The 27995-nt window shown below is 38.2% G+C and overlaps 3 protein-coding genes across 12 annotated transcripts; 2 read left to right on the forward strand and 1 right to left on the reverse strand.

Annotated features, from left to right (window-relative positions):
* Positions 1 to 5635: 5635 nt before the first annotated feature.
* Positions 5636 to 10969, forward strand: LOC133723421 (protein DA1-like). Of its 10 annotated transcripts, XM_062150280.1 has the most exons (7): positions 5636 to 6510; positions 6619 to 7937; positions 8871 to 9363; positions 9517 to 9579; positions 9777 to 9901; positions 9991 to 10031; positions 10394 to 10969. In XM_062150280.1, exons 1-2 carry the CDS (start codon positions 6011 to 6013, stop codon positions 7286 to 7288), a joined length of 1170 nt encoding a protein of 389 aa, XP_062006264.1. In that variant the 5' UTR covers positions 5636 to 6010; the 3' UTR covers positions 7289 to 7937; positions 8871 to 9363; positions 9517 to 9579; positions 9777 to 9901; positions 9991 to 10031; positions 10394 to 10969. The 10 variants fall into 10 exon arrangements, with proteins under 10 accessions (XP_062006264.1, XP_062006254.1, XP_062006243.1 ...); XM_062150270.1 differs by having other exon boundaries at positions 9777 to 10031; XM_062150259.1 differs by lacking the exon at positions 9991 to 10031.
* Positions 10970 to 11821: 852 nt separating this feature from the next.
* On the reverse strand, positions 11822 to 12601 carry LOC133724375 (uncharacterized). Its single transcript, XM_062151086.1, has one exon. The coding sequence runs from the start codon at positions 12599 to 12601 to the stop codon at positions 11822 to 11824; it is 780 nt and encodes a 259-aa protein (XP_062007070.1).
* Positions 12602 to 13869: 1268 nt separating this feature from the next.
* LOC133723479 (disease resistance protein RUN1-like) lies at positions 13870 to 16861 on the forward strand. The gene is made up of 2 exons (XM_062150303.1): positions 13870 to 15168; positions 15344 to 16861. The coding sequence occupies exons 1-2, from the start codon at positions 14951 to 14953 to the stop codon at positions 15495 to 15497; spliced, it is 372 nt and encodes a 123-aa protein (XP_062006287.1). The 5' UTR covers positions 13870 to 14950; the 3' UTR covers positions 15498 to 16861.
* The last annotated feature ends 11134 nt before the right edge of the window (positions 16862 to 27995 follow it).

A 27995-nucleotide genomic window follows, 5' to 3' on the forward strand; every position in this document is an offset into this window, starting at 1 on the left:
TACTTTAGTAGCAAAGTCCAGGTTCTTGTCTTTCACTATTTCCTTCATGTAACGCGTACGCATAATCCAATACCCAAATGTCTTATCAATCTTTTGATTTAAAATGCCTGGAAAATAATAAATCAAGTATTTACTGGTACTAGAAAATACCATACCATATCAGGAAGTACGTAAAATCTTAAATGATAGTACAAAGCAGACAATTAACTTGCCGCAAGATTTTTTCACTGAAATACTTTCCTCCCTTTCCTATTCTTTTGGGCATTGTAGATTTTAATGGAGCTTCAAAATCATGGTTAGAACATCAAAATATGTAATCCATGATGTATAAACAACACCAACTAATCGACTTATATAGCATAAAATAAGGACAAGACACTTGTCCACAATAGTTCTCCATTCACCAGTGATGAGTCGCCTCTTTAACGAATTCATAGTGTATGACTTCTTGATCCGAATTCACAACAGTCAACATCCAATGACAACTATGCCACAATGAAAATACAAGGACAGAATACGTTTTCTGGAAAACGGGGATTGCAGGCTATGGATCAATCCTTACTGGGCAGCAGAAACCAAAATAGACAAACAGAACACAAATTTTGGTTACGCAGTGAAAACCTCAACCTCTGAGATTAAAAACACTGCGGGGCTCTTACTCTTGAGAGCCCAAAATAAGAATCATCTTATTATAAAGGATATGTTCTTTTACAGACTTGAATTGCACAAGCTTGGCTACAAAGATAAGACAAAGTCTACTCCAAAATTTGTCTTCCTTCTTGAACTCCTTTTGCTTTGCACGATCGATCTTCAAGTCTTGTTCTTCTTTCTTCACAGTCTCCCTACTGATCTCGAGAGAGTATTATGCATATGAAACTATGATCACAAACACTTATACATGGACCAAGTGTTTTGACTCTTTGTGAAGACACAAACTCAAACAACCATACAAGACTCTATCAAAATTCTTGCCTCCAAAGATCCACACCTCTGCCGTGCATATTTTCTGAATATATATCAAGCACCAACGGCAAAACATCTCCAGCAAAGATTCTACCCTAATTGTCTTTTAATTAGGAAAGTAACTTTCCATATATGAAAACCAATAAATCTTAAAGAAAATCAATTAGGAATAGACAAGACCTAAAAACCCTAGGGCATCAACACCACGATTTTAACACTCAGAAAAATCTTTTAAAGACATAAATACATAAAACCTAAAACCTACTTTCCAAAATCGGACTCCACATAAAACTGACAGCTGACTCGGGGATTGCAACACACGTTGCAATCCCATGCATATGCAGATGCATTTACCTGTGACTCTCCGAGATCAGTAAAGGGCTTTGTCATAGTTTTGTATGGGAATGCCAATACGATATGTACAAGAATTGTACCTACAATCTCCCCCTTTGGCATTCCTATACAAAACACAAAAATAAATAATTTTCAGTACGTACTAATTCATATAGAGTAGCCACTAAGAAGTAATATAACATAACAAACAGAGTAATAATCCAATTTACTTACCCTAAGTTATATGGCACCAAAAAAATTTGCTCAAGCTTGCCATCTTTATACCGACTTGATAAAAAGGAGCTCGTTTAGTTGAATTCCACAACCAAGTAGTGCACCAATGTGAGCAAGGTCGACAAAGGTGACTATTTCAAGCATCTTAGACTTCTTCAAAACATCACAAAGGTTGATAGAGGTATAGTAACGTAATAAATTTCACACTAATGCCCGGTTCTTGACGAGTTAGTTCAGATTTTCGGGCTTACAGGCTAAAACCTAGGACTGGGTAGGCCTGAAAATCTGAACTGGCCCGTCAAGAACCAACCTATACAGTCTGGGCCCTTTTTTTTTTTTTTTTTGGGGTGAAACGTTTCGGTCCGGGGCCTAGAAATTTCAAAAGAAAAAGGACCGCCAGGCCCCTATTAGTTACTAAAAAACATGCGTCTCTATGTGATTGAACCGTTCAGCTAAAAAAAAAACGAAGGTGTACCTCCCCACACCATATCACCCTCTCTACTGGACAATTGCTAACCCTACTCTCTCTCCTCACTTCTCTCTTCACTCTTCTGCACAAGAATTTGCTCCTTTTTCTTCTTCTAATGTTCTCTCATCTCCAAAATCTAGAACCTTCCTCAGGTTACAGTCTTTCACTCTACTCTTCATCTCTTTCGCTGTCTTCTCCTCCATGTTCTTATTAATTAGTTTATATCTTTTGCCCATGTTTTGATTTATTTTTTCAATTTATGATTTAGAAGTAAATTCATTTTACTGGATTCAAATCTTGCATCTATCAAAATTTTGTATCATTTGCCTTTTGCAGGTCCAAATGATGGAGAAGCCTAAGTTGAGAAAGAAGAACTCGATTGAACGGGCACGAAGCATATTGGGGAATTTCTAGATTTTACTTAACATGCCCAGACCTGCTGGAATTATTGTATATTGATTATTAAGATGAGTTCTTCGTATCAGATTGTTCTTTTTATGGAAAAATAAATGAGAGGTCCTAACCCAAAAAGAGAAATTTCTTCAATTAAGTTCATTGAGGATTTGTTCTGTTTCTCAGCTTTGTTGGTGTCAAAGAGAAACAACTCATTATAGAGGATAGAGACATATAAGAGCATCTCCACTGGAGATATCTCGTGCCACGTGGAGGACCAACAAATATAATTGACAGCAGAAATACTTCTCGAATCCATCTCCAGTATAACTGTTTTTAAGTATGTTCTTGGCATTGATCGATTGAAGTTGTTAGCTTAGCGAAAAATTGAAAACTTATAAATTTAGGGATTTGGGGTAGTTTTTTTTTTTTTTTTTTTTTTCCTCTATTTGCCTTATGACCCGACCCTCGAAGGATTAAAATTCTGATTCAACTCCTACCCAGTTTCTTCATATAACTACCTCCCACACACCGGATGGGTGCCCCATTATTTCATAGTTTTGATTTTGTCAGTTCAACTCATTTTATATCGTCCCAATTTCGAATGGTACTATCAAATCGCGTTAGATTTGACGGTCGTATTCACAATACATTCATTGACTTCAGAAATCAAGATCTAAGAGGTAGGTTCGAATTCAATACTCCGACTCCTAATATAGTTCTCTAGATAGATTCTTTCTCTTTTTTGGTCGTTGTTCTCTGGATTCTTTTGTAGACTAGTTATTAGTTTGGAAATTTCGAATGGAACATGGCTCTTATTTCCTGAACTTGACACCCATAATTCAAGTCTTATAGCTGTTGGAAGAGTGAATTCCAAAAAATTTGTAATAGTGAATTATTATTATTATTTTTTTTCAAACAGTAGTAGAAAATAAGTTTCAAGGGTTTTGATGTGTCTGGCCAACAAGAACTTCTTGGCCGGCCAGCTTGATTGGAGTTCATGGTTGTCGCTTAGGACATTTATGGTGCTTGAGTGGCATATATGTATGAAATGTAATACGGACCCTTCAACGTTAATTTTGTTTCTAGTCGAGCAGATGTAACGAATATATGGGAGAAATGATAGAGGAAGAATACATATTTGTTTTTTAGTAAAGTCGGAAGAGAATGTAAACTACTTAAACTATATATCCTAGTTTTTATCAATTTCTATCCTTTCTTCCAAATATTCCTCTCACATTTCTTATTATTATTATTATTATTATTATTATTATTATATACTGAATATGTGTCCTTTTTTTTTTTGAAGGAAAGGAGGTCAGAAATTTATTGAACTTGAGAGCAATTACTAAACAGTAGCTACAGCTGCTAATGCAGCAAGTAAAAATGAAGGGAGGAAAAATAAAAAAACTCTTGAGATGCACTACTAGCATGAGCTGCCATAAGATGAGCTGCCTTATTTGCACTTCGATGGATGTTCACAATCTTCAAATTAGAGTGATCCTCAATAACCGAACGAAGATCATCATATATGCGACCCAACATAGAAGTGTTAAAGTCCTCCGGATGCATTAACTGCCTCTGCACCAGCTGAGCGTCAGTTTTCAACAAAGCAGGAACAAAATCATGTTCCAACGCAAACTGAATTGCCATCTTACACCCCAACACCTCGGCATGCTCAGGGCAAAGCAAACCCTGTAATGGCTTACCTCCACCAGCCATGAAACAACCCAAACTGTCCCTGACCACAAAATCAATGCCTCCACATTTTGTAGAATGATATATTATAAGCCCCATCCACGTTAATCTTACACCATCCCAAAGGAGGAGTAGACCAACGATGTATTCTCACAGAACGCTCAATAGAAGGTTTCAAATTATGAGCTCTAAAGTCATGCAATCTGGCCATTGACATGAATAATACCTCAGATGCCGTAACACTTTTAGTCTCCCAAATCCTACAATTCCTTTCCTTCCAAAGACCCCAAAGCATATAGATCAAATCACCCAAATCCTTGAGAGATAGTTCATGAACACAAAAATTGAGCCACTATAGCAAACCAAGATGTGTAGTTTGAGGACTGTAACATACCTGGCGAAGCACTCCATGATAATGAATAATCTGCTTAGTAAAAGGGCAATCTCGGCAAAGATGTAACGTAGACTCTAAGGCAGTAGAACAAAGGACATAAACTTGGGAATCTAATGCCACCCTTTTTGAAACCAGTCTCTCCAAAGAAGGTAGGATATCATGACATACTTCTCCATATATGCACCTTGGCAGAATTAGGAATAGCTACCTTCCATACTTTCTTCCAAAAGCTCACTCCCACAGAAAGTTGGAATGGACTTCTAGAGTTGGAAAGAGAAAACCCAAAACGGTAGGTAGATTTCACCGTAAATTTACCATTCTTTTCCAATCGCCAAACAACTCTATCATCAACAACACTCGTACTTAAAGGAATGCTTAAAATAGCTTCTGCCTCCTCCAAGGGAAACACCCTGCGAATTAACCCTTCATTCCACCCTTCAGCATGATGACACAAATCACCAACTTGCTGCACCTCATTAGATACTACAACATTCTCAACTGGTTTATAATTAGGAAGACCAGGCACCCAACAGTCTGTCCATATATTAACAGATTCACCACTCCCTATCTGCCAATAAGAACTTTGCTTTAGAAAGTCTCTAGTAGAAAATAAACTTCTCCAAGAAAAAGGAGCAGAAGCCGCTTTAGCCATCCAAAAAGAAGTATCTGAATATGTGTCCTTAACTCTCTCCATCCCCTTAACAAATCGATGCATAAATTTTTTTTTTTTTTTTTTGGATGATAGTATTTGGGAGGGGGGAGGCAGGTCCCCTCGGCCCAAAAACTTTATGATCGACCGTTTGCCTCGATTACCCGAGGCCCCTTGACAGGAGCCCAACTAACATCTGGGCCTCGAACCGGTTACAATTGGGAGTAGACAGACCCCGCAACGTCCCAAAGCCCACACTACCACACTGAAGTGGTCAGGTGGTAGGACTCGCAGGCATCCGCAATCAAGCCTCGATGGACTTAGACACCCATGAATTTGGCACGTTTCACCAACGTTCACATGGGCCCCGCAAGACCCCGGCACTCAGCAACCTACCAACAAAGGATAAATTGACAACTCTGGGGTTTGAACCTTGAATGAGGGTGCCAACCAAGGCAAGAACCTTGCTTTTGCCAATCCTGCCAACCCCATGCTTTCAATGCATAAATTGTTGCCTACATCATAACGTCATCATTAGGTAAATTACCTAGCAGTTGGTCTCCAATTCCTCTTCCTCTGTGTCTCTTTCCGGCTCTATAGTTGGTATCTATAAAACGATGATAATCATCAAAATACTTACAAGCATCCAAGCACTTGGTCCCTGACTTCTCTGTATATTTGTCAGACTCTTAGTCTCTTTTTCTTCTCCAAGCCATGTTGCCATGGCCACCTCTACATTGAATGTCACCTATCATCTCTACCTATCTATATTCTCTTCCTTTTCTTAATTTCCTATCATCTCTACTCTACCCAAAAGTCAGGAAAATTGCTTGGCGAAATTGTATGTTGGGAGCAAATTGATCGGTACCACTTTCTGATGGCATCAAGTAACCAAAGAGCCTCTACGTCCATTCCTTTAGCTTCTTCATGGAAATATGATGTGTTTTTGAGTTTTAGGGGGAAAGAAACCCGCAACAATTTTACAGGTCATCTATATAAAGCATTGAAGGGGAAAAGAATCAGAGTTTTCAAGGATGACCGTGAACTTGAGACAGGCTCAGCTATCTCTGAAGAGCTCTGGACTGCAATCGAAGAATCAAAGTTCGCCATTATTGTCTTCTCGCAAGATTACGCCAGTTCAGAATGGTGCTTAAATGAGCTTGTAAAAATTTTTGAAGGCATGGGAGAGAGAGAGACAATTATCCCCATTTTTTATAATGTGGATATATCCGATGTAAAACACCAAACAGGAACTTTTGAAGAAGCCTTCAACAAGCACGAAAATGATGGTATACGTGACACAGTAAAGGTGCAAGGGTGGAAGACAACTTTGACAACAGTTTGTGGGAGAGCCGGCCATGTTTTGGAAGCATATCAGTATGCATGACTATGCATATTCAAAAATTGTACTTATTCTAGTTATGGTCAATAATTCAATATCATATCACCTAATGTGTATTTTCTTTTTTCTTTTTTTCCTTGTAGGTCAGAGACTGAGTTCATCGAAAAAGTTGTAGACAAACTGGTATGCGCTGGCTGCAACGGGAGGGTTGGTGATGGCCTCAACTGCTTGGGTGCTGTTTGGCATCGAGCATGTCTTCTGACTCTTCTCTGCAAAGGTTGCAACCATCCATTTACTGATCTAGAGATTCGGGAATGTGGGGATCAGCAGCCTTACCATGAACGCTGCTATGAGCTAGAATATCTTGTATGCAATGTTTGCAAGAAATCTATCCAAGATGGTCAAGTTGAGTACAAGGAATATCCATTGTGGCGACGAAGATATTGTTCCTCCCATGTAAATGATGGGACTCCTAGGTGTTGTAGCTGTGAAAGATTGAAGCCAAGGGGCACAACATATTATAAGCTCGATGATGGTCGAAAACTATGTCAGGAGTGTACAGAGTCCATTATCAATACTGATCATGGACACCGATCCATTTTCCTTGAAGTACAAAATTTTTATAAGAAGTTAAATGTGAAAGTAGAGAAAATTCCAGTGCGGTTGGTCGGCAGACAAGTCATAATCGATGCCATGAAGGAGGGAAATGATTATTCTGACCGCCAATTGCCGGTAATAAGAGCAGTCGGCTTGTTTGAAAAGAGAATTCAAAAAAGAATTCAATTGGCTTCACTTGTTTGCGTCGGCATGTAATAGCCGTCGCGAATGATAGATATTTTGCTTCGGCAAAACAACCCCGTCGCAAAAACAACAATCGGATATGACGGCAAAACATCCCCGTCGCCATAATACCAATTGTTTGCTACTGCATAACTACGCCGTCGCTTATTCTGATATGAATTGCTACCACCAATGTGCCGTTGCGTGTACTTAGTTCTAAACTCTATGTTAGAGGGCAAAAGAGAATTAATCTTTGAAAAATTTCTCTTTGGGTCAGCCTCTCTTCCGCTCTCAACCCGCTTCTCTTGTGCATCAGATCAATTAGAAACTAGTGTGGCGTTTGGGTATTCAGAATACCAAAGTCCCAAATACATGCATCTTGTCTCTGGGTCAGATCGGCTATAACCTAGATCTCGCCATTTCTATATAATCCATCACAGATCTGGTATTTCTTTCTTCTCCAGATTCTCCTCTCTATCTAAGCTAGATTAGATTTTGATACAGAGAGCTTCTTTTTGGAGAGTGAGAAACAGAGACGAGAGATGGGTTCTGGTTCGAAATTGGAAGGCACATAAGCTCGCCGATACGGCAAGACCCGTAAGAAGTCTTGAGTGTTTCTAGGGATTCAAAGTCATTCAACTCATAAGGAAATTAAAAAGGCGTATCGGAAACTCCCTCTCAAGTAAGTTCAATTTCCGATTCGAAATCCACCCATTTCATTGTTTTAGATTATCTTGTTTGCTTTTGTGTAATTTCTTGTTGGGTTATGCTACTAGTTAGTATATGAGGATAGTATTGCAGCAATAGAGATTGATTCTGTGAATTTCAGGCGCCGCCATTGTTTCTCCTCTCTCGAACTCGTACTACTTGCTTCCTTCTCTCTTATATCTGTATCTATTGTCTGCATATATGCAATTTGCAATGCTTGATTTGATTTTTAGGAAGGAAAAAGTATTTTCAGGAAGTGGGTTTTGCGATTCATGTGGTTTTTCTTGTTTTGGTTAAGCATATTGGGATTAATGATCGTAGTTCTGTGGATTTGAGCAAGTGCTTTTGAGTTTTGGCTTTTGATTGAGTTTTGGTGATGCTTTTGAAATGCAAGTACATTGACCCTCTTTCATTTCGTTGATGTCTTGTGGGGGATCAAGAAGTTTCTGAATGTAGGATCAGAAGCCCTCTAAAGGAAGAATACCAAAATCGTTGATGATTTCTTGTATAAGTTAATCCACACAAAAATTGAGCAAATGTAGAAAAATGATTAACTCTTCTGAGACTCTGAGCTCGTGACAATACTAGTTACAAGTTTCAGATTCTGCAGGTATGTTGATCCATTTTGGATATGAAAAAGATTTCTCAAAATTGGTTCTGAAGCCACCCTTATCAATTTTGCATTACTTTGCTGTCATTCTTACTGTGTGTCTGTGTTTATGAGAATGAGAACGAGATCATTTCCTCTGATACTTGGTATCAAATCATCATCTCATAATATGAATATTATTTTGAATGGAGCCATGTGGTCCATCAGATATTTGTGGCAACATGTATTGGGGATTGTCTTGCATGATGTTTCTCTTCTCTCTACCTTCTAATCCTATGTCTGCTACATGTTTCATAGAATGACAAGGAGGACATACTGTCGCAGTTTCTATTGGAGAGTGAGAAGAATCCGGAGGAGATGAATGATTAATATCTAAGCGAAATAATTCTGAACTTCATGATTTCTGGGAAAGATACCAGTGCAAATTCACTCTTATGGTTCTTCTACATGCTCAGCAAGAACCCTCTAACATAATTTATTATTGTTCGAACAAGCTTCAAGTGCTTGCCCTCTTTTGTGCCCCTTTCAGATTTGATTGTGCTTTGGAATATTGGGACATTTGGTTTAAATTTCAGTTGGCATTCTTCTGTCATCTCTCTGACCTTGTTTTTGTGTCAATGATGCAGGAGTCCATTCCTTCAACTTTCTTGGTTTGGGATATCAAGTGAACTGGCCCATCAGCTTTGTTTCGACTCCTGGTGCATTGAAAATATATGCCGAGATATTCAGTTTTTTGATACTAGTGAAACTGGCTTTGTTTTCATTGACTGATGTGTGGCGCCAATTGAAGGTGTGGATTTTTTTAGTTGATTTTTTATTTATTTTTCAGGTAGAGTGCTTGTTAGAGTTCCTTTTCAATATGTTTTTCTGGGTGTTGGCATTAAGACTGCATAAATCCTATTCTCTGAGATGTGTTTGATTGAATTCCTATTCTCTGTGGCAGGGTTGATGAAATAAAAATCACTAATGCTTTACAATATGCAGCTAGTATTGAGTACGTTATAAGGTGAGCATGTTAGTAGCAATGACCATGATATCTTCTGTTAATGGTGTTTATTTGAGAAGAATCCAGTTTGTTTATGAATCAAAAGAGGTGTATGAAAGAGAATCCAGTTCGTATCCAGTTACTTATATTTGACAATGCTCTAGTAATTTGGAGTTTTCTGTTCATTCAAATATTAATTCTTCTTTTTGTCATTGCAGGTGGAGTACCAATATTAGTCTTTGGTCAAACTGGGGTTGCATAAGATGATTCTCCAAATGAGGCCCTTCCTCTTAATTGCAGACCTAATAATGGTGCTGCGCAGCTGACCAAAGATAAATTCAAGGTAGATATTTTCTCTAACTTATATTATAGCTTTTTTTTTTGGTAGAAACCAAACATTGACTGTGTTTTTCATTACCAAACGCTGTGTAGACTCTGATAAATATAAAGATGTGCACACATGAAGAGGTGAGGTATGAAATGATAATCCACCAAGCAAAGCTGTAGTTTCTAGTGTAGTTCTCTACTCTCTGAGATCGCAGTCCCACTTTCACTTTCTCCTATCCCTATTCTACTTTCACAAGGCTTTCTCTATCACCATGGTCATGCTCTTCAAATAGTTCCTTTACTTTCGCAAAGACATCTCTGCAAATTCTTTGAGTTTTGAAATCTCTCATGACCTGAAGAAACCTTTCATATATGTCTTTTTGGTCAGAAAACTAAAGGGTAAGAGTGTGTCAGTTTAGGACCTAAAGGAGGGTAATGAAATTGAGGTTCTTTTCTTTCTTAAGGTCAGTGATCAGCTTACTATTTTATCTGTTTTTTCGTGTATCAGTTTCATCTCAGCAGAGAAATTGAAGCTTAAGATGTGTTCACTTGAGGTTGTCATTAGCTGGGATGAGCGAGAGTAAGATAGGAGAAAGAAGTTGTGCATTTTTTGTATTTTGAACAATGACAAAGATGTATGAATCATTGAATAACATTTTTTGTGCAAAATCATTTTTTGTATTTTGCATGGCTAAGGCTTAATTGCTGTCCGAATATGAGCCCTGAGGTTGAAAAAGGTATCTGCCGATATTTTGCACATAGGTGGTTGGAGTACTCTTCTAGTTCCTATTCATCTAAAAAATTGTCTGAGTTTGAGGAGAAGCTTTGTAGGAAACGCCAAACTGAGTTAGGTTGTGAAGCATTACTGACAGCTAAGAAAGCTGTGTGCAAGAATGGTCTGGGAATGACACTTGACACAATCCGAAATACAGGAAAGTTATTTCCATTGTGACGCACTGAAATAAACAGATAAAATAGTTCTTACTTGTTATTTACTGTGTGGATACCACACCATTTCCTTTTGTGCTCTTGTATTTATACTGTCCGACTTGGAACTTGTTCATGTAATCATGTCTGTGATTTTCGATCATTTTTTCCAATTTCTTGGTGATGGTTGCTTGTGTTCTTCATTTAAGTCTTGCATTGTTGCTTTTGTCATCTTATTAGTCATTATTTTTTTTTTTTTGGCTGGGCTTCCCACTCCATCTGCGAAAAAAAAAAAAAAGGTTCTATTCATACATCCAAAATTGATATTTAGACCTCTCTCATTTTTCAAGTGATAGTTGACTTTGTCAACTAATGTTAAATTACCAATAGACCTCTCCACTTAATAGACCTCTATGTAGACTCCAACCTGGAGAAAACCTTCTTCTCCAACATAAACCCTAAAATATACCTCAAAATAGATATCACTCAAACCATTTTCATATATAATTTTCGTTCGATGCCAATGACATTTTTAGTTCAGACCTTCAACAGTTAACTGTGATATTTGATTATACAGGTAATGTTATGTGGCAAACTTTTGATAATCCAACTGATACCTATCTTCTTGCGATGAAGCTTGGTTGGTCTTTACTAAACACTAACCAACCAAACTTTCACATTTATGTTTCTTGGGTAAGCCAACAACGCCTTATTCGTGGCTTTTACACCTTAACCATGGATAAGAATTATGACCTCATGTGGTGTGTGATGGCTTCAACGGGAAAGCTAGATAAAATACTTAGGCCCCGTTTGGTGCGCAGGAATGTCAAAATTGGAAAAAGATTTAATTTTCTTTCCAGACGGATATGGAATGGAATATGTTTTGGTATTTCCATGTGAGTGTTTGGAATATTACTAGAAATTAAATTTTGGAATTAGTTTTTCATTTCTATTGTAGTGTTTTTTTTTTTTTTTTTTGGAATCAAAGGCATTTTATAAGATAAGCTGCTCAATTGAGCTTATTACAATCATGGTGGAGAACATCAAGTAAGCACGCTGGTGCTTGATACAACCAAACAGAAGCATGACTTGCTTCAAAACCTAGTGCAGCAAGTCGGTGCGCAACCCCATTGCAGCTTCGAGGAGTATGAATTAATTGAATTCCTTCGAGTTGGTGGCAGACCTGTTTTATATCATCAATGAGACCTCCATTAGCTAAGCAGCTGTGATCTGGACTCTGAATCTCTGTAATAGCTTCTGCACAATCACTTTGAAGAACCACATTTTTCTGCTGAAGGGAAAGTAGCAGATCCAGCCCTTCACGTATTGCTAACATTTCACACTGTTTTGGAGAAGCAGTATAAGGGATGGGACGTGCAAAGGCTGCTATAAATCGTCCTCGGCAGTCTCTAAGCACTCCCCCTATGCCACCGTGGTGTTGATCAGGAAGGAAAGCCGCGTCAACATTCAACGTAAGGCTTCCTTGTGCAGCAGGTCTCCATGCTTTCTGCTGCAACTTACTTGCTCTGTTGGGAATGGCATGGACCGCATGGAACTCTTCTAACCATGTAAAACTGCTCAACATCAAATCTTGCGCTGTTTGTGTTTTATTTTGCCACAATGTACTGTTTCTGTTCCTCCAAACTCCATGGATAATCATTAGCAATTTAGCAAACAAATCCGGTTGTAACTGTACAACCCTTTCTAACATCCACTCCTTGAAATTAATAGATGGAAGAAGAGTACTTTGCAAGTTAAAAGGAGGAGCACATAAGATGGCTTTGGTCATAGGGCACTTACAAAATAAGAGTACTCTTCATTGTTGACTATACCTCTACAGTTCCAGACGATGATCTTTCCCTGTAGCATATCAGAATGGTTGGAACGCTCCGATGACGAAGCTTTAGGGCGCCGCTGCAAGGAGAGAGGCGCTTAGGGTTTTGATTTCTATTGTAGTGTTTGGTAAGTCATAAGAATGAAATATGAAATTATAATTTTCAATAATGCCCTCTTACTAATTAAAGTGCATCAATTTATAAGGAATATTGGTGGGGAATATAAATTTTTAGAGGGATAATTAATGTAATTTTGCCTTTGACATTGGGAAATGGAAATAGAATACCACCCCTGACTAGGTAATTCTATTCAGGCTTTATGAGGGAGTCAATTTCCAGTCAAATGTTATTTTTTATTTCCTTTCCAATCTTTAATTACAACCAAACGGCACGTCTGAATGGAAAATGAAATTAATTCTCATTCCATACCATGATTTCCTGCCATCCAAACGGGGCCTTATGGTGAATAGGAAGATTTCTTCTGTGAGTGATGCCTATTAAATTTGATTCCTTACATTCAACAAACAATTCCTTTATATCTTCTTAATCTGAGCAATTGCAATGGGTACGTATCCATGTTTTAGTGATCATGTCAATGTCCATGAGCTTAATTCAATAAATAAGGAATTGAATTGGTATACACTCGATGACCTATTTAACAATACATAAATTTTGCATCATCTATTGATTCTATTAGACGAGGGGCATTGTGGGAAAATTAGGGAGGTGCAAATAGCATATTGATTATTTGTAAAAGTAAATTGAAGGTCTATTAAGTTGAGATGTCTAAATGACAATTTTAGAGGCACGAATAGAAACTCTAAAAAAATATAAATAAATAAATAATATAAAAAATTAAAAATTAAATTTATTAGTTTCTTTTGCCCAAATTGTAATTTCCCGCTCAAAGTAGTTTTTCCCAATCGAATCCCTAGGCGTCGCCTCTTCGTCTTTCCCCTTTACCCGCTCTTCCGCTCAAAGTAGTTATTCCCAATCGAATTCCACAGATCTGATAACCCTAATTTAGAATACCGGATGCTCTATCCCCAATTCTTTTCAATTAATTCTTTATTTAATTTGAGATTAACGTTCTTCTGAATTGAGTTTCTGATCAAATATTTGCTCTCTGATTGAGATCGACCTCAGGATTTGGCTCGCTACCAAGGTTGCTTCTGCTATCTGCTCATCTATGTTCAATATTCCAACTCCTGATTATCCATTTGTTTTTCTTACATCTATAAATGTTTGGAAATTTAGAATTGTAGAGGGGCTCTATATTGGTACATCTATACACACAGAAATTTCAGAAAAGTGAATTTCAAACAGTAGCAAACCAAATTTTCAAGTGTATCAGTGTTTGGGCAACAAGAAAATTATTTGATATGCGGAACATTGGCAACAAGATAATTTGATTTCTTAGTGATTACAGCTAAGGTATGAAAGACAATGGTTTCTTTGAAAATATAAACACAAATGGCGTTGGTACTGAGGTTTGGAAACATCGTAACAACATCTTTTTGTCTTTCTAGCTACTTTGTCTTGCTTTCACCTTACATTCTCGGATATTTCTAAAAATTAGGAAATAGTCTGCTACAGCTAGTTTAATTGTTTTCAGTTTAGAGCACTAGGCCGATAGTACTATGGTGCTTGAGTTTGAGTAGATGTTATCAGAATGCAGATACATATATGTATGAATTTTAATATGGACCCCCTTTAGCGTTTATGTTTCAAGTTGACGAGATGGGAAGGATGTGTGGAGAAAGGTAGGAGAAATGATGGAGGAAGAATACGTCTTAAACAAACTAAAATCTGAAAGCAACTGAAAGTGTTTCTTTTCTTTTTGTTTTTTGTTTCTTGTTTTTGTTTTATGTATTCTGGCATCATCTTTTCCACCTTTCTTCCTCATTTGTCTCACATTTCTTTCCAATGTTCTATCCGTGTCCTTAATTAATAAGAACATGAAAAGTATATATTCAATGTAATCATCATTATGTAAGTTTCCTAGCTTGTATAAGTTGAGGCTGGATGCTCAAAACATTGATCATCATCAAATTAGTCAGCACTTGCCTCATAAAGCAAGTATCCAAGCAGTTGGTCTTAACTTCTCTGCATCTTTGATCTGAGTCTGAGTCTCTTTCTATTCCTCAAGGCATATTGCCATTGCCATATGTCTCTTGAACCTACCATCTCTAGCTATCAATATCTTCTTTCTTTTGTTAATTTGCTGTCATCTGTAATCAAAGGTTAGAAAATCTAGGCAAAATTGTATGCAGTAATTGTAGATTGCTTGGAACCTCTTTCAGATGGCTCTGAGCGGCCAAAGAGCCTCAACATCTGTTCCCTTATCTTTTTCATGGAAATTTGATGTGTTCTTGAGTTTCAGGGGGGAAACGCGCAAGACTTTTACAGAGCATTTATACAATGCATTGCAGAGGCGAGCAATCAAAGTCTTCTGGGACCTTCAACTTGAGAAAGGCACAACTATCTCTTCAGAGCTCATGACTGCCATTGAAGAATCAAGGTTTGCCATTATTGTCATTTCAGAATATTATACCAGTTCATAATGGTGCTTAGATGAACTTTGAAAGATTTTTGAATGCATGAAAGAGAGGAAGACAATTATCCTGATAATTTATTTGTACCTTAATTATTTTTATTATGGTTGTTCTTTTTCTTTTTCTTTTTCTTTTTTGTAGGTATGAAACCAAGTTTATCAAAGAAATTGTAGAATCATTGTATAACAAACTGGTATGTGCTGGGTGCAACAGCAGGATTGACAATGGCCTTAGTTGCTGGGATTTGGCATCAAAAATGTCTTCTCTGCAAACATTGCAATCTTCCATTTTCTGATCTAGAGTTTTGGGAGTGTGGGTTCACCCTTACCACAAACGCTGCTATGAGCTACAATGTTATGTTTGTAAGAGATCTAACGAGGAAATTCAGATGGTCAAGTTGAGTATATGGAACATCCATACTGGCGACAAAGATATTGCCCCTCCCAAGATGGCGATGGGACTCTTAGGTGCTGTAGCTGTGAAAGATTGAAGCCAAGGGACTCGACATATTATGAGCTCAATGATGATCTGAAGCTATGTCCAGATTGTAAATAGTTATCAATTATCAATACTGATAATGGATGCCAATCCGTTTACCTTGAAGTACAAAATTTTTTAAGAAATTAAATATAAAAGTACAGAAGATTCCTCAGCGGTTGGTCAGACAAGAAATAAACTAGGCCATGAAGGGAAAAAAATGATGGTCCTGATCGCCACTTGCCAGTAATAACAGCAGTCAGCTTGTTAGAAGAACATACTATTACCAACTGTATTTTCTGGAGGCCAGGGAAGCTTCGCTGTAAAGTAAAAGAAACTATCATCTGGTATGGCCTTCCTAGGATGTTGACAGGGTCACTTCTAGCTCAACAGATGATAAGTGCATGGCTAAGGCTTAAAGGTTATCCCAACTTGTGCCCTGAGCTTGAAAAAGGAATCTGCCAATATTTGGCACATAGGTGGTTGGAGTATTCTAATTCTGATTCATCTAGAAAATTAGCTGAGGTTGAGCAGAAGCTTTTCATATTTAGGAAAGTAAAAATTGAGTCAGATTGTGGAGAAGCATTCTGACCGCAAAGGAAGCGGTGCACAAGCATGGTCTACATATGACACTCAAAACAATTTGAATGACAGGAAAGTTTCCATCTGTGAAGTACTGATAAATAGGTATATAGTTCTTAGTTCTTACCGTGTAAATCCACGCATTGTCCTTTTGTGCTCTTGTATTTATACTTTCTGGTAAGAAATCTTGTGATTTTCATCTGGACATGACCTTTTTTTTCAGTCTTGGTGATGGTTGCTTATGATCTTCATTTGAGTCTTGCATTGTTGCTTCTGTTATCTTCATGATGTTCTGGCAATGATTTGTCCCTATTGTTCCTGCTTATATTGTTGTAATTCTGTTTTGCTTGTATCCTTCACTCTTTTTCTGTCTCTTCGAATAAATGGATGGATTAAAGTCTTTCTTCTAGATAGAAACCGAGCAATGGAATGGATGGGGGATTTATTTTCAGTTTTACTCGTTGGTCTATATCTGGAAATGGAGGAACTTGAGTATATTTGATTTTCCTTCTCCTTTCTTGCACTAAATCAATAATTTAGCACTATGCCTTGGAAATGTTTGCTACTGCTTCAATTAGTTCTAAGACTTGAAGAACTTAAGCTTTGCTTGCTTCAGAGCCTACTAAATTTTTTTAAGGTGAACGCTAATAAAACAAAAATGGTTGCATCATTGCTGGTGGTTGCTTGGAGATGAGTTACTTGTGATTGGGCTGATTGTTTGCTTCATAGATGTTTTTACTGCTGAAATTGGTGTCTGTTTTCTTGGACCAACTTTTGCTCCAAAGAAGGTTGGAAAGTTGAAGATCGAGATGGATTCATCTATTGTTGTCTATCTAGGTATACATATCAACTGTCATACCTTTTGATCCATTGTCATCGCTTGCAGGAAGTTGATTAATATCAACTGTCATACATATCAACCCTCTCTTTTGCCAGTAACCTGCATTGAGATTAAGTTTAAGTGGTGAGACATGGTCGGGAAATGAGTTAGGATCAAGACACGTGAAGGATTTGATCCCTTTCCGATATAAATGAAAAAAGTCGCTCTACATAATAGGATATTTGAGATGTTTCACAACAATTAAATTCAGCTGATGCCTCAGAGAATTTAATAGGGTGGCTCTAACTCTTGCTCGTCACCCTTCATTAATTATCGGATGATGTTGGGCCGAGATGTTGCTCTCTGGCAATGATAGTACTGTACTCTTGGTCTATTATTTGGAAGCTGGCCTGAACTTTTTTACCATACCTTAAATTAATTTGCCAGGCTTATAGGCTATAGCTCTGATAATGAGACACGGTGTTCTTTTTTGTCCAAGATAATAAGACATCTTAAGTTCATGTGTTGTTGAGATCCAATTACCTTCACAAATTTGTATTTGTTGAACAAAACAATGGAAGACTACAATTCTGCATCATTGTTCTTTTTTTTCTTTTTTTTTAATAATCCAACATAATTGGCTGTGGCTGCTCATAATTAAGCTACTATATTGAGATAATGAGATTTTAGAATACATAATCCACTTGGGAGTGATCTGTAAGTACACTAGTAGTACTACAACACTAGCTTCTACAACAATGGACAAATGCTAATTTTGACATTTATAACTAATTAGAGAGTTTAGAATTTTGTTTATATACAAATTAGGGCAAATTACTGGTCACACCCTCATCTTTTTGAGATTCGACAGTTCAATCCCTCGTATCGTAATTTTAACAAGTAACTCCTCATACATTCAAATTTCACACAATTTGGTCCAAAATGACCATTTTACCCCTCACTTCCTTTTTTTTTTTTTTAATTCTTCTCTCTCTCTCTGTTTTTTTTTTTTTTTTTTTCTGATTCTCTCTCACTCTGTCTCTCCTCTCTCTCTTGGCAACTCACATGAGCCTCATTTGTCATCCCTCTCTCTTCTCCAATTCCACTTCGCCCCTCTCGCTCTCCCCCTCCAAAGTAGACAGTGGATGAATGAACATGGAGGCGAGGATTTCGGGGCACATACCGACTAGGCGGCGGAACTCGGGCGTGGAGAAGCCCACTGAGGTGAGGAAATGGACGGTGGATTTGAGGTCGGGGAGGGAGGCGGAGACGGTTGGAGGGAGCTATGCCTATGGTGCCCAAATCAGATCTTGGCCTCGCCGGCCTCTGACTCGTGGGTTGCTGCCGGATGTCATGGAGGCTACGGGGCACATACCGACTAGGCGGAGAAACTCGGTGGAGAAGCCCACTAAGGTGAGGAAATGGACGGTGGATTTGGGGTTGGGGAGGGAGGCGGAGACGGTGGGAGGGCGCTATGGCCTATGGGTGCCCAAATCAGATCTTGGCCTCGCCGGCCTCGACTCGTGGGTTGCTGCCGGATGTCATGGAGGCTGCATTGAACTCGTCGAAGGTCGGTGAGGTGAGTCCGTGGTGGTGGAGGTGAGTCACGGTGGTGACCGAAAGTGGGTGTCGGAGGAGAGAGAGAAACACAGATCTAGTTTCTCTCTCCTCCTCTATATTTCATGTCTCTCTTCTGGTCCGGGTTTCGGAATCGTCAGAATCATATGCGCGTACGACGACGAAGACGAGGAGGACGGCGAGGCCGAGGCCTTGTGGTAGAAGTGAGAGTTGCTCGGGGCATTCGGAGAGGAGGATTCTCGTTAGGGGAGCGCAGCGAGGATTCCGAAGCTTTCCGGCTGGGAGAAGCCCTTGTGGTGGCGGCGAGGGGTTGAGGATGCGGTGGAGGGAGGGGTGGAGTGGTTGTTGTGTTGTTGTGGTGGTGATTGGATTCGGCGGTGATGTTAGAGAGAGACAAAGTGAGAGAGAAGCAGAAAAAATAACCAAAAAAAACGAGAGAAGAATAAAAAAGAAAAAAAAAAAAAAAGGAAGTGAGGGGTAAAATGGTCATTTTGGATCAAATTGTGTGAAATTTGAATGTCTGAGGAGTTACTTGTTAAAATTACGATACGAGGGACTGAACTGTCAAATCCCAAAAAGATGAGGGTGTGACCAGTAATTTGCCCTACAAATTAATTGCAAGTGGAAGGGAAAGAGGGGACAAATCACAAACGGAATAAAAGCAGATCCGTTGAGAGTGTGGAGAGAGAGAGAGAGGCGCGTGGTTTTATTTGTATATTTAGGTCTCAGTTGATCTCTGGCTCTTGCTCTGGATGCTTTTCATGGTGCTTGGTTTGGCTCGTGGTTTCAGAAAAAGATCATTGAGAGAGTGTGCTCGAATCTCAAACACTTGATAAACCCTATATAAAGACCAAAAAGAGGGTGTATGTTTTTGGACCACCATGAACATGGTCTTGCCATGCAGATGCAACGAGAATTGAGCTTTGGTATTTGTTAATGTTTTTGAATTAAACAATTTATCCGGAGAAGAATTTTTTTTTTTTTTTTGAATGAAGGGCTGGTGCAGCTGCCCTCAAGCCTTGATTAATGAAACTGTTGAATACAAGGGGAGACATTAAGCCTAAACCCCTGTTTACAATAAACAACTAGAGTATGTCCTGAAATAATATCAGGAATCTCTACAAAATACTTGTATTCTAACAAGCACCAACTAGCAAAGAGTACTCTATTGGCTACTCTATTTGCTTTGACATAACCGTGACATAACGGAAAGATAACTCGATATGTAACCCGATTACAACGTAGCGTAATTACCCGCTTTAGCACAGCTTTCCTACTATGTTGCCGCCAGATGATAAATCCGACGACACTTAGCTTCATCCTGCCACTAGGCGGTAGCGACCATTTGACAAAGCAAATAACTCGCTGCCAACCTCGAACAGATAAGGCATATTGAGTGCATACACAGGCACAAGGCCCTACTAGTCCTACACAACACGTGTAGACCATTATTTCACGCCAAAGACGCGACCAAAATAAAAAAACTGCAGTAAATAAAATGAAAAACAGAAAAAACATAGCTAGCCCAAGCCAGACCCAAGGGGAAGAATTATGGATACTTAAATTATGAGAAAATGAGTCGACAATATATATCAAACTATGTTAAGACATAAGGTCTGTAAGGAAAGAAACAAGTGGAAACGATATTAATGTATATATGTATATATTTAACATGGTAAATGATAATTGATGGTGGTTAGAAGTTTCAAACTCAATACCTTCTAGAACTAGATCTCTAACACTATGTTGACAATGACCAAGTTAGTGGCAGCTAGTGTTACTAATTAGTAAGGCATGATAAAGTTATTTATAAATTTGATTAGGGAAAATCGTCCAAACAGTGTCTGAATTTTTCCAGACTATTAATTTTCATACCTATACTTCAAAAAATATCAAAATGGTACCTGAGTGTTTGAGCCCGACCCAATTTTCATACCTAGTAACAGTAAAATCGTTAATGGAGTTAACTTTTAAAGGATATTTTCGTCATTTTACTATTCATCGTCTCCAACCTCTTCTTCTCCTCCACCCCATCACCGACACCTCTCTTATTGAGTAGCTTTCGACCTCAGTAGAGTATAGTCCATACTCACCTCAAACATGCTAAAGAGGGAGGAGCATGTAGCCAAAAGATCGAAAGGAAAGAGAAGCAACGAAAAGTTGGAATGGATAAAAACAGAGAACAAAAGTTGGAATGGATGCCGTACCAAAATTATGAGCCATGTAATCCCCAAATACATGGAATCACAAACCCCGAAATGAAAGCACCCACATTCAAACTCAAATAAGGTTACCAATTTTTCCTTCAATTAATGATCTTCAAACTCAATCCAACAAAATTCAGATCAATTCCGATGTATCACAAGATCTGCAAAATTGATAGTAACCCACAAACAAGAATATGTAAAAGCTCAAAACTTTACCCTGATTCATTGATTTCATTCACAAACAATACCAACTCAATAATCAAATCTATAAGCAAAGCTCCTCAAATCATAAAACCGAGACAAGAAACAAAAGATTGAATCTAAGTAGAAGATTAAGAGGGCATAAATTACCTAAAACTTCCCCTATAATCTGACCAACACTTTGAAGGACTTCAAATGATCTTCAGTTTACCCAGCAAATTCCTTCTTTGCTCCTCACAAGTTTTCTCTCACTGCAATTCCGAAACAAGCAATTCAGACCCAAACAAATTCCTCATACCATCTAAATTTCTGAATCAAAACAAAGAATCCCAAAATGCATTAGCAGTCATGTCATGTTCATCATCCAAGTGATTCACTGAGCAGTAATATTTCAAAACGCTAAAATCTTCCAACATCACAAGTACACAGCAAATCAATTGGTAACCCAGAACCATCAAAGACCTTATCTTTATAATCTATTAAACCAAAAAAACCCATCAATATAAACAATTCCTGAGAAAAACCCATATATGAAAAGAAGGGAGCTTGGGCAGTAGCACGTTGTGGGCATGTGAGATGAAGAGGAAGTCTTGGGCAGTAGCACGTTGTGGGCATCGTCCAATATCAAATGACAACTTGAGAGATGGAAAGATTACACAGGTTTCATGCCCTCCAATTGATAAACCCTCAACTGGGTACCCTTCAATGGTTTCGGTGGAGGAGAAGAAGAGGATGGAGATGATGAATAGTAAAATGACGAAAATATCCTTCAAAAGTTAACCCAGTTAACGATTTTATTGTTACTAGGTACTGAAATTGGGTCGGGCTCAGACACTCAGGTACTATTTTGATATTTTTTGAAGTACAGGTATGAAAATTAATAGTCTGAAAAAGTTCATACACTGTTTGGACGATTTTCCCATTTGATTATGATAAGCAGTGGCGTAGCCAAAAGTTTAGTTAAGAGGGGTCAAATTTATATAGCTAGTCGATTAAGTTAAAAAAAAAAAAAAGTGGTTTTAAAATACTCTATAATAATCTACAAATAATCACCTATGAAAGTTTTTTAGCCCCAAACTATTTTCCTAAGATGAAAAAAAAATAAAAAGAAATCTGTACATAAGGATAAGATAAACAAATCAAGGAGAGGAATATATATAAAAAAAGAAACACATTTATTTTTTAGAATAAGGTGTCATAAGCTAGCTAACAATAATTATTTTATTGTTTTAAAAGGGGCAAATTGAGTCAAGTAGCTCATATTTCTCTTACATAAACGCAAACACTCAAGGCATGAAGGAGTTTATCAAGATGGTGAGCAGGGTCAAGTGACCCTTCTGATGTCCATGTAGCTACGCCCTTGATGATAAGAGTGGTGAAGGGACATTTTCTTAACTCGTAAAATTTTTTCTTGAGATATTTCATTAAATATCTTTGACTTTTTTTGAGAAAATAACCGAGTTATATTGCAACATCACGTAAGAAAAATATTGGAGCAATAGTGTTAGAGTGAGTCAAACGATGCTTGAGAAATTCATGAAGCAGCTAAGTCTTGCAAAGTGTGCAAGCAAGGCTGCTTCTATAAACTAAGATTTGTGATACAAGATTACACGTGATTTAGAACATGTAGGAGTGAAAGTGGTTCATATTTGGTCTTGGAGAGTTTTTGGGAGGTGGTGGAAAGAGATGGTGGAAAGGCTAACAGTCTCATATGATCGAGAGTATACGACTATAAGAAAGAGATGGAGCATCTCTAGGAGTAACAAAAGGGTTAGAAATTTGTGTTGCTAAAGTTTAGAAAAGGGAAAGATTCAAAGATCACATTTCCTTTAGAGATCTCATTCTACAAGTCTCTACTTTTATGAATGCAGGAATATTGATCAGTATCCCAAGTTGGTTTCAGGAATATTGATCAGTTAGTTTCAAATTTTCCCATTGGACATCATAAATTTGAATATAAATAGATGTTCGATCTTCATGCCCAATTTGAATGTCTCTGCCTAATTTGAATAAACTCCAAGTGAAATATGAAGATGGAATTGATATGTGAACTAAACCTGGTCCAACTACTGACCTATATTACACTTTTATCCCATCTCAGTATGAATTGCAAGACTTTAGAGCTCACTCGACACATTAAGAAATTGGTACATGATTAGCCTAATTATAACTCAATTCATGCATTAGATGTGTGCACGATTAGTAGCGTATTCGGTATTGTCGGCTACAATACCCCTTAGGTTGAGCAAGAAAACTAATAATTGTTTAATGGACCGTCTATTAAACACCTTATACTTAAAATGATTAAATACTGTTTAGTTCTTGAGCTTTTGACTAAAAAACACTTTAGTCTCTGGCCTTTTAATTTCACACGTTTAGTCCTTGTACTTCTCAATTTTGAACCAATAGGTCCTTTCCGTCACTCTCCGTCCAAAACATCCGTTAAGTAGCTGACGTGGCAACATTTTTCCGCTCAAATGTCTATTCTACCCTCACTTCCTTTTTTTATAATTATATATATATATATATATATATATTTTTTTTTTTTTTTTTTTCTGTTTATCTCTTTTATGTTTCTTTTCTTTTTGTTTTTCTTTTGTTTTTTGTCAATCGGTTCAGCTCTTCTTCTTCTTCTTCTTCTTCTTCTTCCCTCTTCCAGCTATCACTTCTCCAGAACGACCAACACGAGACAGAGCTGCAACCATCCCCTTCTCCTTCAAAACCTAACCATCTCGCTCACCCTAACCAACCACCCGCTCCTCAATTCGCTCGTTCTCCTCCACACTCCACTGGATCGTGAAGCCAGTTCCGCAGCGCACGGGTGACGATGCCTCCGAGGACCTGCACTGCTCCAGTGTCCTCATCCAAGACGGGACGTCGCCCCGGAGGTTTGATTCTTTTGTGGTTGATTTAGGGATTTAGGGTTTTAATTCGGGTTCTTTTGGATTGGGTCTCGATTTGAGTTTGGGGTAATGGTGTTTATGTTTTGGGTACATGGCTTGCCTTTGATTCTCTGTTTTCTGAAACTCTGTGATTTGAGTATATGGCTTGCCTCTTTGGGTATGTCCTCATCCAAGACTCTGTGATTTGGGTATATGGTGTCCTCATCCAAGACGAGGATGGTGTTGGAAACGCTGCAGAGGAGGACGGCGTAGGGGGTAGAGCTGGAAGAAGGAAGAAGGAAGAAGGAAGAAGGAAGAAGGAAGAAGAAGAAGAAGAGATAAACAGATTGACAAAAAAAAAAAGCCCCAGATCGGATCATCTCTCTCTCGGCCTCAATTTCCAGTTCGAATCGAGCTCCAAACAGCTACTCCACCATAGAGCACTCATCCACCCAAAAATTTATTTATGATAATCTAACCTTGTCGCTAATTTGGGTTTTATGATGGTAAATGGTATTGTTCAAATTTGTGATTGAATTAGGCTCTGAACTGTAATTAGTTTCTGTTGTTTTCGATTTCGATTGGTTTTGGGGGTTTTGTAATGGTGAATGGTGTTGCTATTGATGAGGTTGCATCAATATGATGTCCTTATCGTTCTCAATTATGCTAACATATATGTTGTATATGAATCAGTCATGTCGATGTGGAAGAAGAGAGAGGAAGAAAAGGGCACGACATTGAGGAGTCTCGAAGGAGGAAGTAGGAAGATTGAGTAGGTGAAGGAGGAGAGAGAGGAGGAAGAAGAAAAAAAGAAAAAAAAAAATATATATATATATATATATATATATATATATAATTATAAAAAAAGGAAGTGAGGGTAGAATAGACATTTTAGCGGAAAAATGTTGCCACGTCAGGTACTTAACGGAGGCTTTGGACGGAGAGTGACGGAAAGGACCTATTGGTCCAAAATTGAGAAGTACAAGGACTAAACGTGTGAAATTAAAAGGCCAGGGACTGAAGTGTTTTTTGATCAAAAGCTCAAGGACTAAACAGTATTTAATCCTAAAAATTATATTCAATATAATCCATAAGTAAACAATAAATTCGAAATAAACCGATAGATAACTCTCGTTTAAAAAAAAAAAAAAAACCTGGTTTTTAATTAATATTATTGTATTCTTATTATTAGTGATTATTTTATTAAACTTTCATATATGAATTGATTATCAGGTGGATTTGGGAGGAGGAGGGGGGTGTCCTCTTCATGAATGGAAGGTTTTTCCTTACATTGGTTAACAATAATGCACATATAAGTATACATCTGACAGTAAGGTTGGGGGGGGGTGGTCCGGACCTCGTTTGACCGAAACACAATTCCTCCATTGTCTCCATTCCAACAGAAACAACTTGACCTAGGTTAGACATCTTGAGCAGTAGGAACAAAGATAATATAGCAGCAGTAGAACTCAAGCAAGAAGCCTTCTGTATGTCAACAGCAACTGCTTCAGAATGGGGCTGAACAAATTTCTGGTGATGAATACAGGGACTTCGCTCCCTATTTATATTGGCCATAAACTTGAGTTGGACTCATCCCATGAGGAGTCTAACACTACATGTTTATCAATTAGGAGACTTATGGTTTATCACAAATACTCGATGTAAATCACGTTAATTACTTTATGAGTTTCCTACTTCTATTAAGAGATATACATCTCAATAGATAACTGGAATTAGTCATATTCATGTACTTCTTGATATTTACATAGGATTAAATCAATTTGTTTTGTCTCAATGTACTTCAGATAATGTTAAGTCCACATATTCTTACATTCTCTCACTTGGGACTAACATCTGCATACACCACAATTGAACCAATAATTCCATATAAACAACAAACTAAAGTGTGCACTGAAATACGCAAAAACTCATAGCTCATTTCAGCGTGGTCAATTACAAAAAATAATGCGGAACCTCAAACCAACTATGATTAAATAACTAGATTGATTAAAGACCACTGACATCATACACTGCAATCACATAAGCTTAAAGTGATAATAAGAGCAAAATTTAGATAAGTATATCAACCTGCAATATCATCTGCTCATAGTCCAACAAAATGACTTTTATAACTCAAAGTCTTACCAACAAAAAACTGAAACACTAATGAATTGGTATTTTGCTTATCTGAACTAAATCTGCAGGCATTTCATAATGCATGACAGTTCACTTGATAACACACACATATATTTAAAGTTTAAAATAGGGGAGTGAAATTTGCACCCCCCTTATTACAATCTGCACCCCCTTCCTAATTTTTTAACATTTTCTGATGCCCTCTTACATGTGTTTCCCATATTACCCTTCTTCTCCAACCAACTCAAAGTTGCATCTCATCCTCTCAAACCTGCGCAAAGAGAGAACAGACCAGTTGCAGAGCCAAACCTTCTGCAGCAATCGGAGAGGGGGCCAGAGCATTAGAAGCACAGTGACACAGACTGATCGCCAAGCACAGTGAACGACGACGATGGCCGAAACAATCAAAACACCCATCCATCAAAACTGAAAACCAATTATACCAATAATTTTCCCAACTTGTTTTCATTTGATATCAGGACTTTCATTTAATTTCTTTTCCTTCGATTTCTCAGCATCCAAACAAAATAGTTATCTTCACAACCAAATACCTTCAAAAATCCTGACTCACTTTCAAAAACAAAACAAAATCTAAACTGCATTTACCGTAAAAATTACTAACTCAGCTTCCAGGAAACAAAGTTATTGCAACCACCGACATGGAAATTATTCCACAAAATATTCTGAATAAGTTAACAAGCTGATGCTTAATGCTTCATATTTCTTGATGGGTGTGTTGAAGTGTATAGGGAAAACAAAACAGAGCAATCCGCTTTCCATGTTGAGATGTTAGTATATGATTGAGCAATGTAGTCTGCAACATCATAAACAACAAAACTGATCAAAACCCAGATTGAAAAAAGACAATGAGAAGCAGAGAAACCAAACCCCACCTTTCCGGAACCGAGAAAGCCGGTGATAATGGTCGCCGGATTCTCGTCAAGATTGTAGCTTGAGGCAGAGACCATGCTCCTGGAATACCCAGGATGAGGGTTCTTGGCATGGCGGGAATTGAATTGTCGGGAAACGAGGGAGCATAGACTTCGGAGGAATTGAGAGGAGGATGAGGAATCCTGGATAGGAGGATGAAGGAAGTGATTGAAATTCTTAAGGGATGTTCTTGAGAGTAGGATTCTCGCAGTCGTCGTCGATTCTTCCTCCACAGTCGACAATTGAACGAACTACCACCAGAAGTGTGACGATGACGTTGAGAAGAAGAGAACCGTGCTTGTGCGCCGTCGTAGGGGGGCCGGACGCCGGAGTTGCCGGAACTTGCCTAGAAACCGTCAGAGGATCATGAACTTCGGGCCTTCGACTCTCTCTCTACAACCAGTGCATGGATGATCCGAGACCACCAACAGGTCGACGATGAAGAGACGCTTCGATTGATGGTGGTCCGCTGTCGTGTCGTGGCCGAATGGCAAAGATGGAATCGAGTCGCCGATAGGAGCACTCGGGTCAACGATCCGCCGCGGCAGCGTCTGTTTTCTGCAGCTGAGCAGGAATCTCTCTATCGCAGGCCAGCTTTAGCGACTCGGTTTGGTGTCCATCGCCGGAGACTAGAGTAAGAGATAGAGAGGGAGGGAGGGAGGGAGGGAGTAGGGAGTGAGAGTTTTGAGACACAGAGATAGAGAGAGAGAATGAAGAAAAATGGTTGGAGAAGAAGGGTAATATGGGAAACACATGTAAGATGGCATCAGAAAATGTTAAAAAATTAGGAAGGGGGTGCAGATTGTAAGCAACCATATATGCAAAAAATTGAAATAATGCTAAAGAGAGAAAATCATATCTGGACTACCACATTTTATTGAAAATTAATAAAAATTTACAAGCAAAATCCAAAAATGACAATAACTGAAGCAAGATCCTATTACACAAAATAAATTCTAAAAAAATGGCTCCCACTGAAC

This window comes from Rosa rugosa, chromosome 1, assembly GCF_958449725.1.
Source record: "Rosa rugosa chromosome 1, drRosRugo1.1, whole genome shotgun sequence".
NCBI lineage: Eukaryota > Viridiplantae > Streptophyta > Magnoliopsida > Rosales > Rosaceae > Rosa > Rosa rugosa.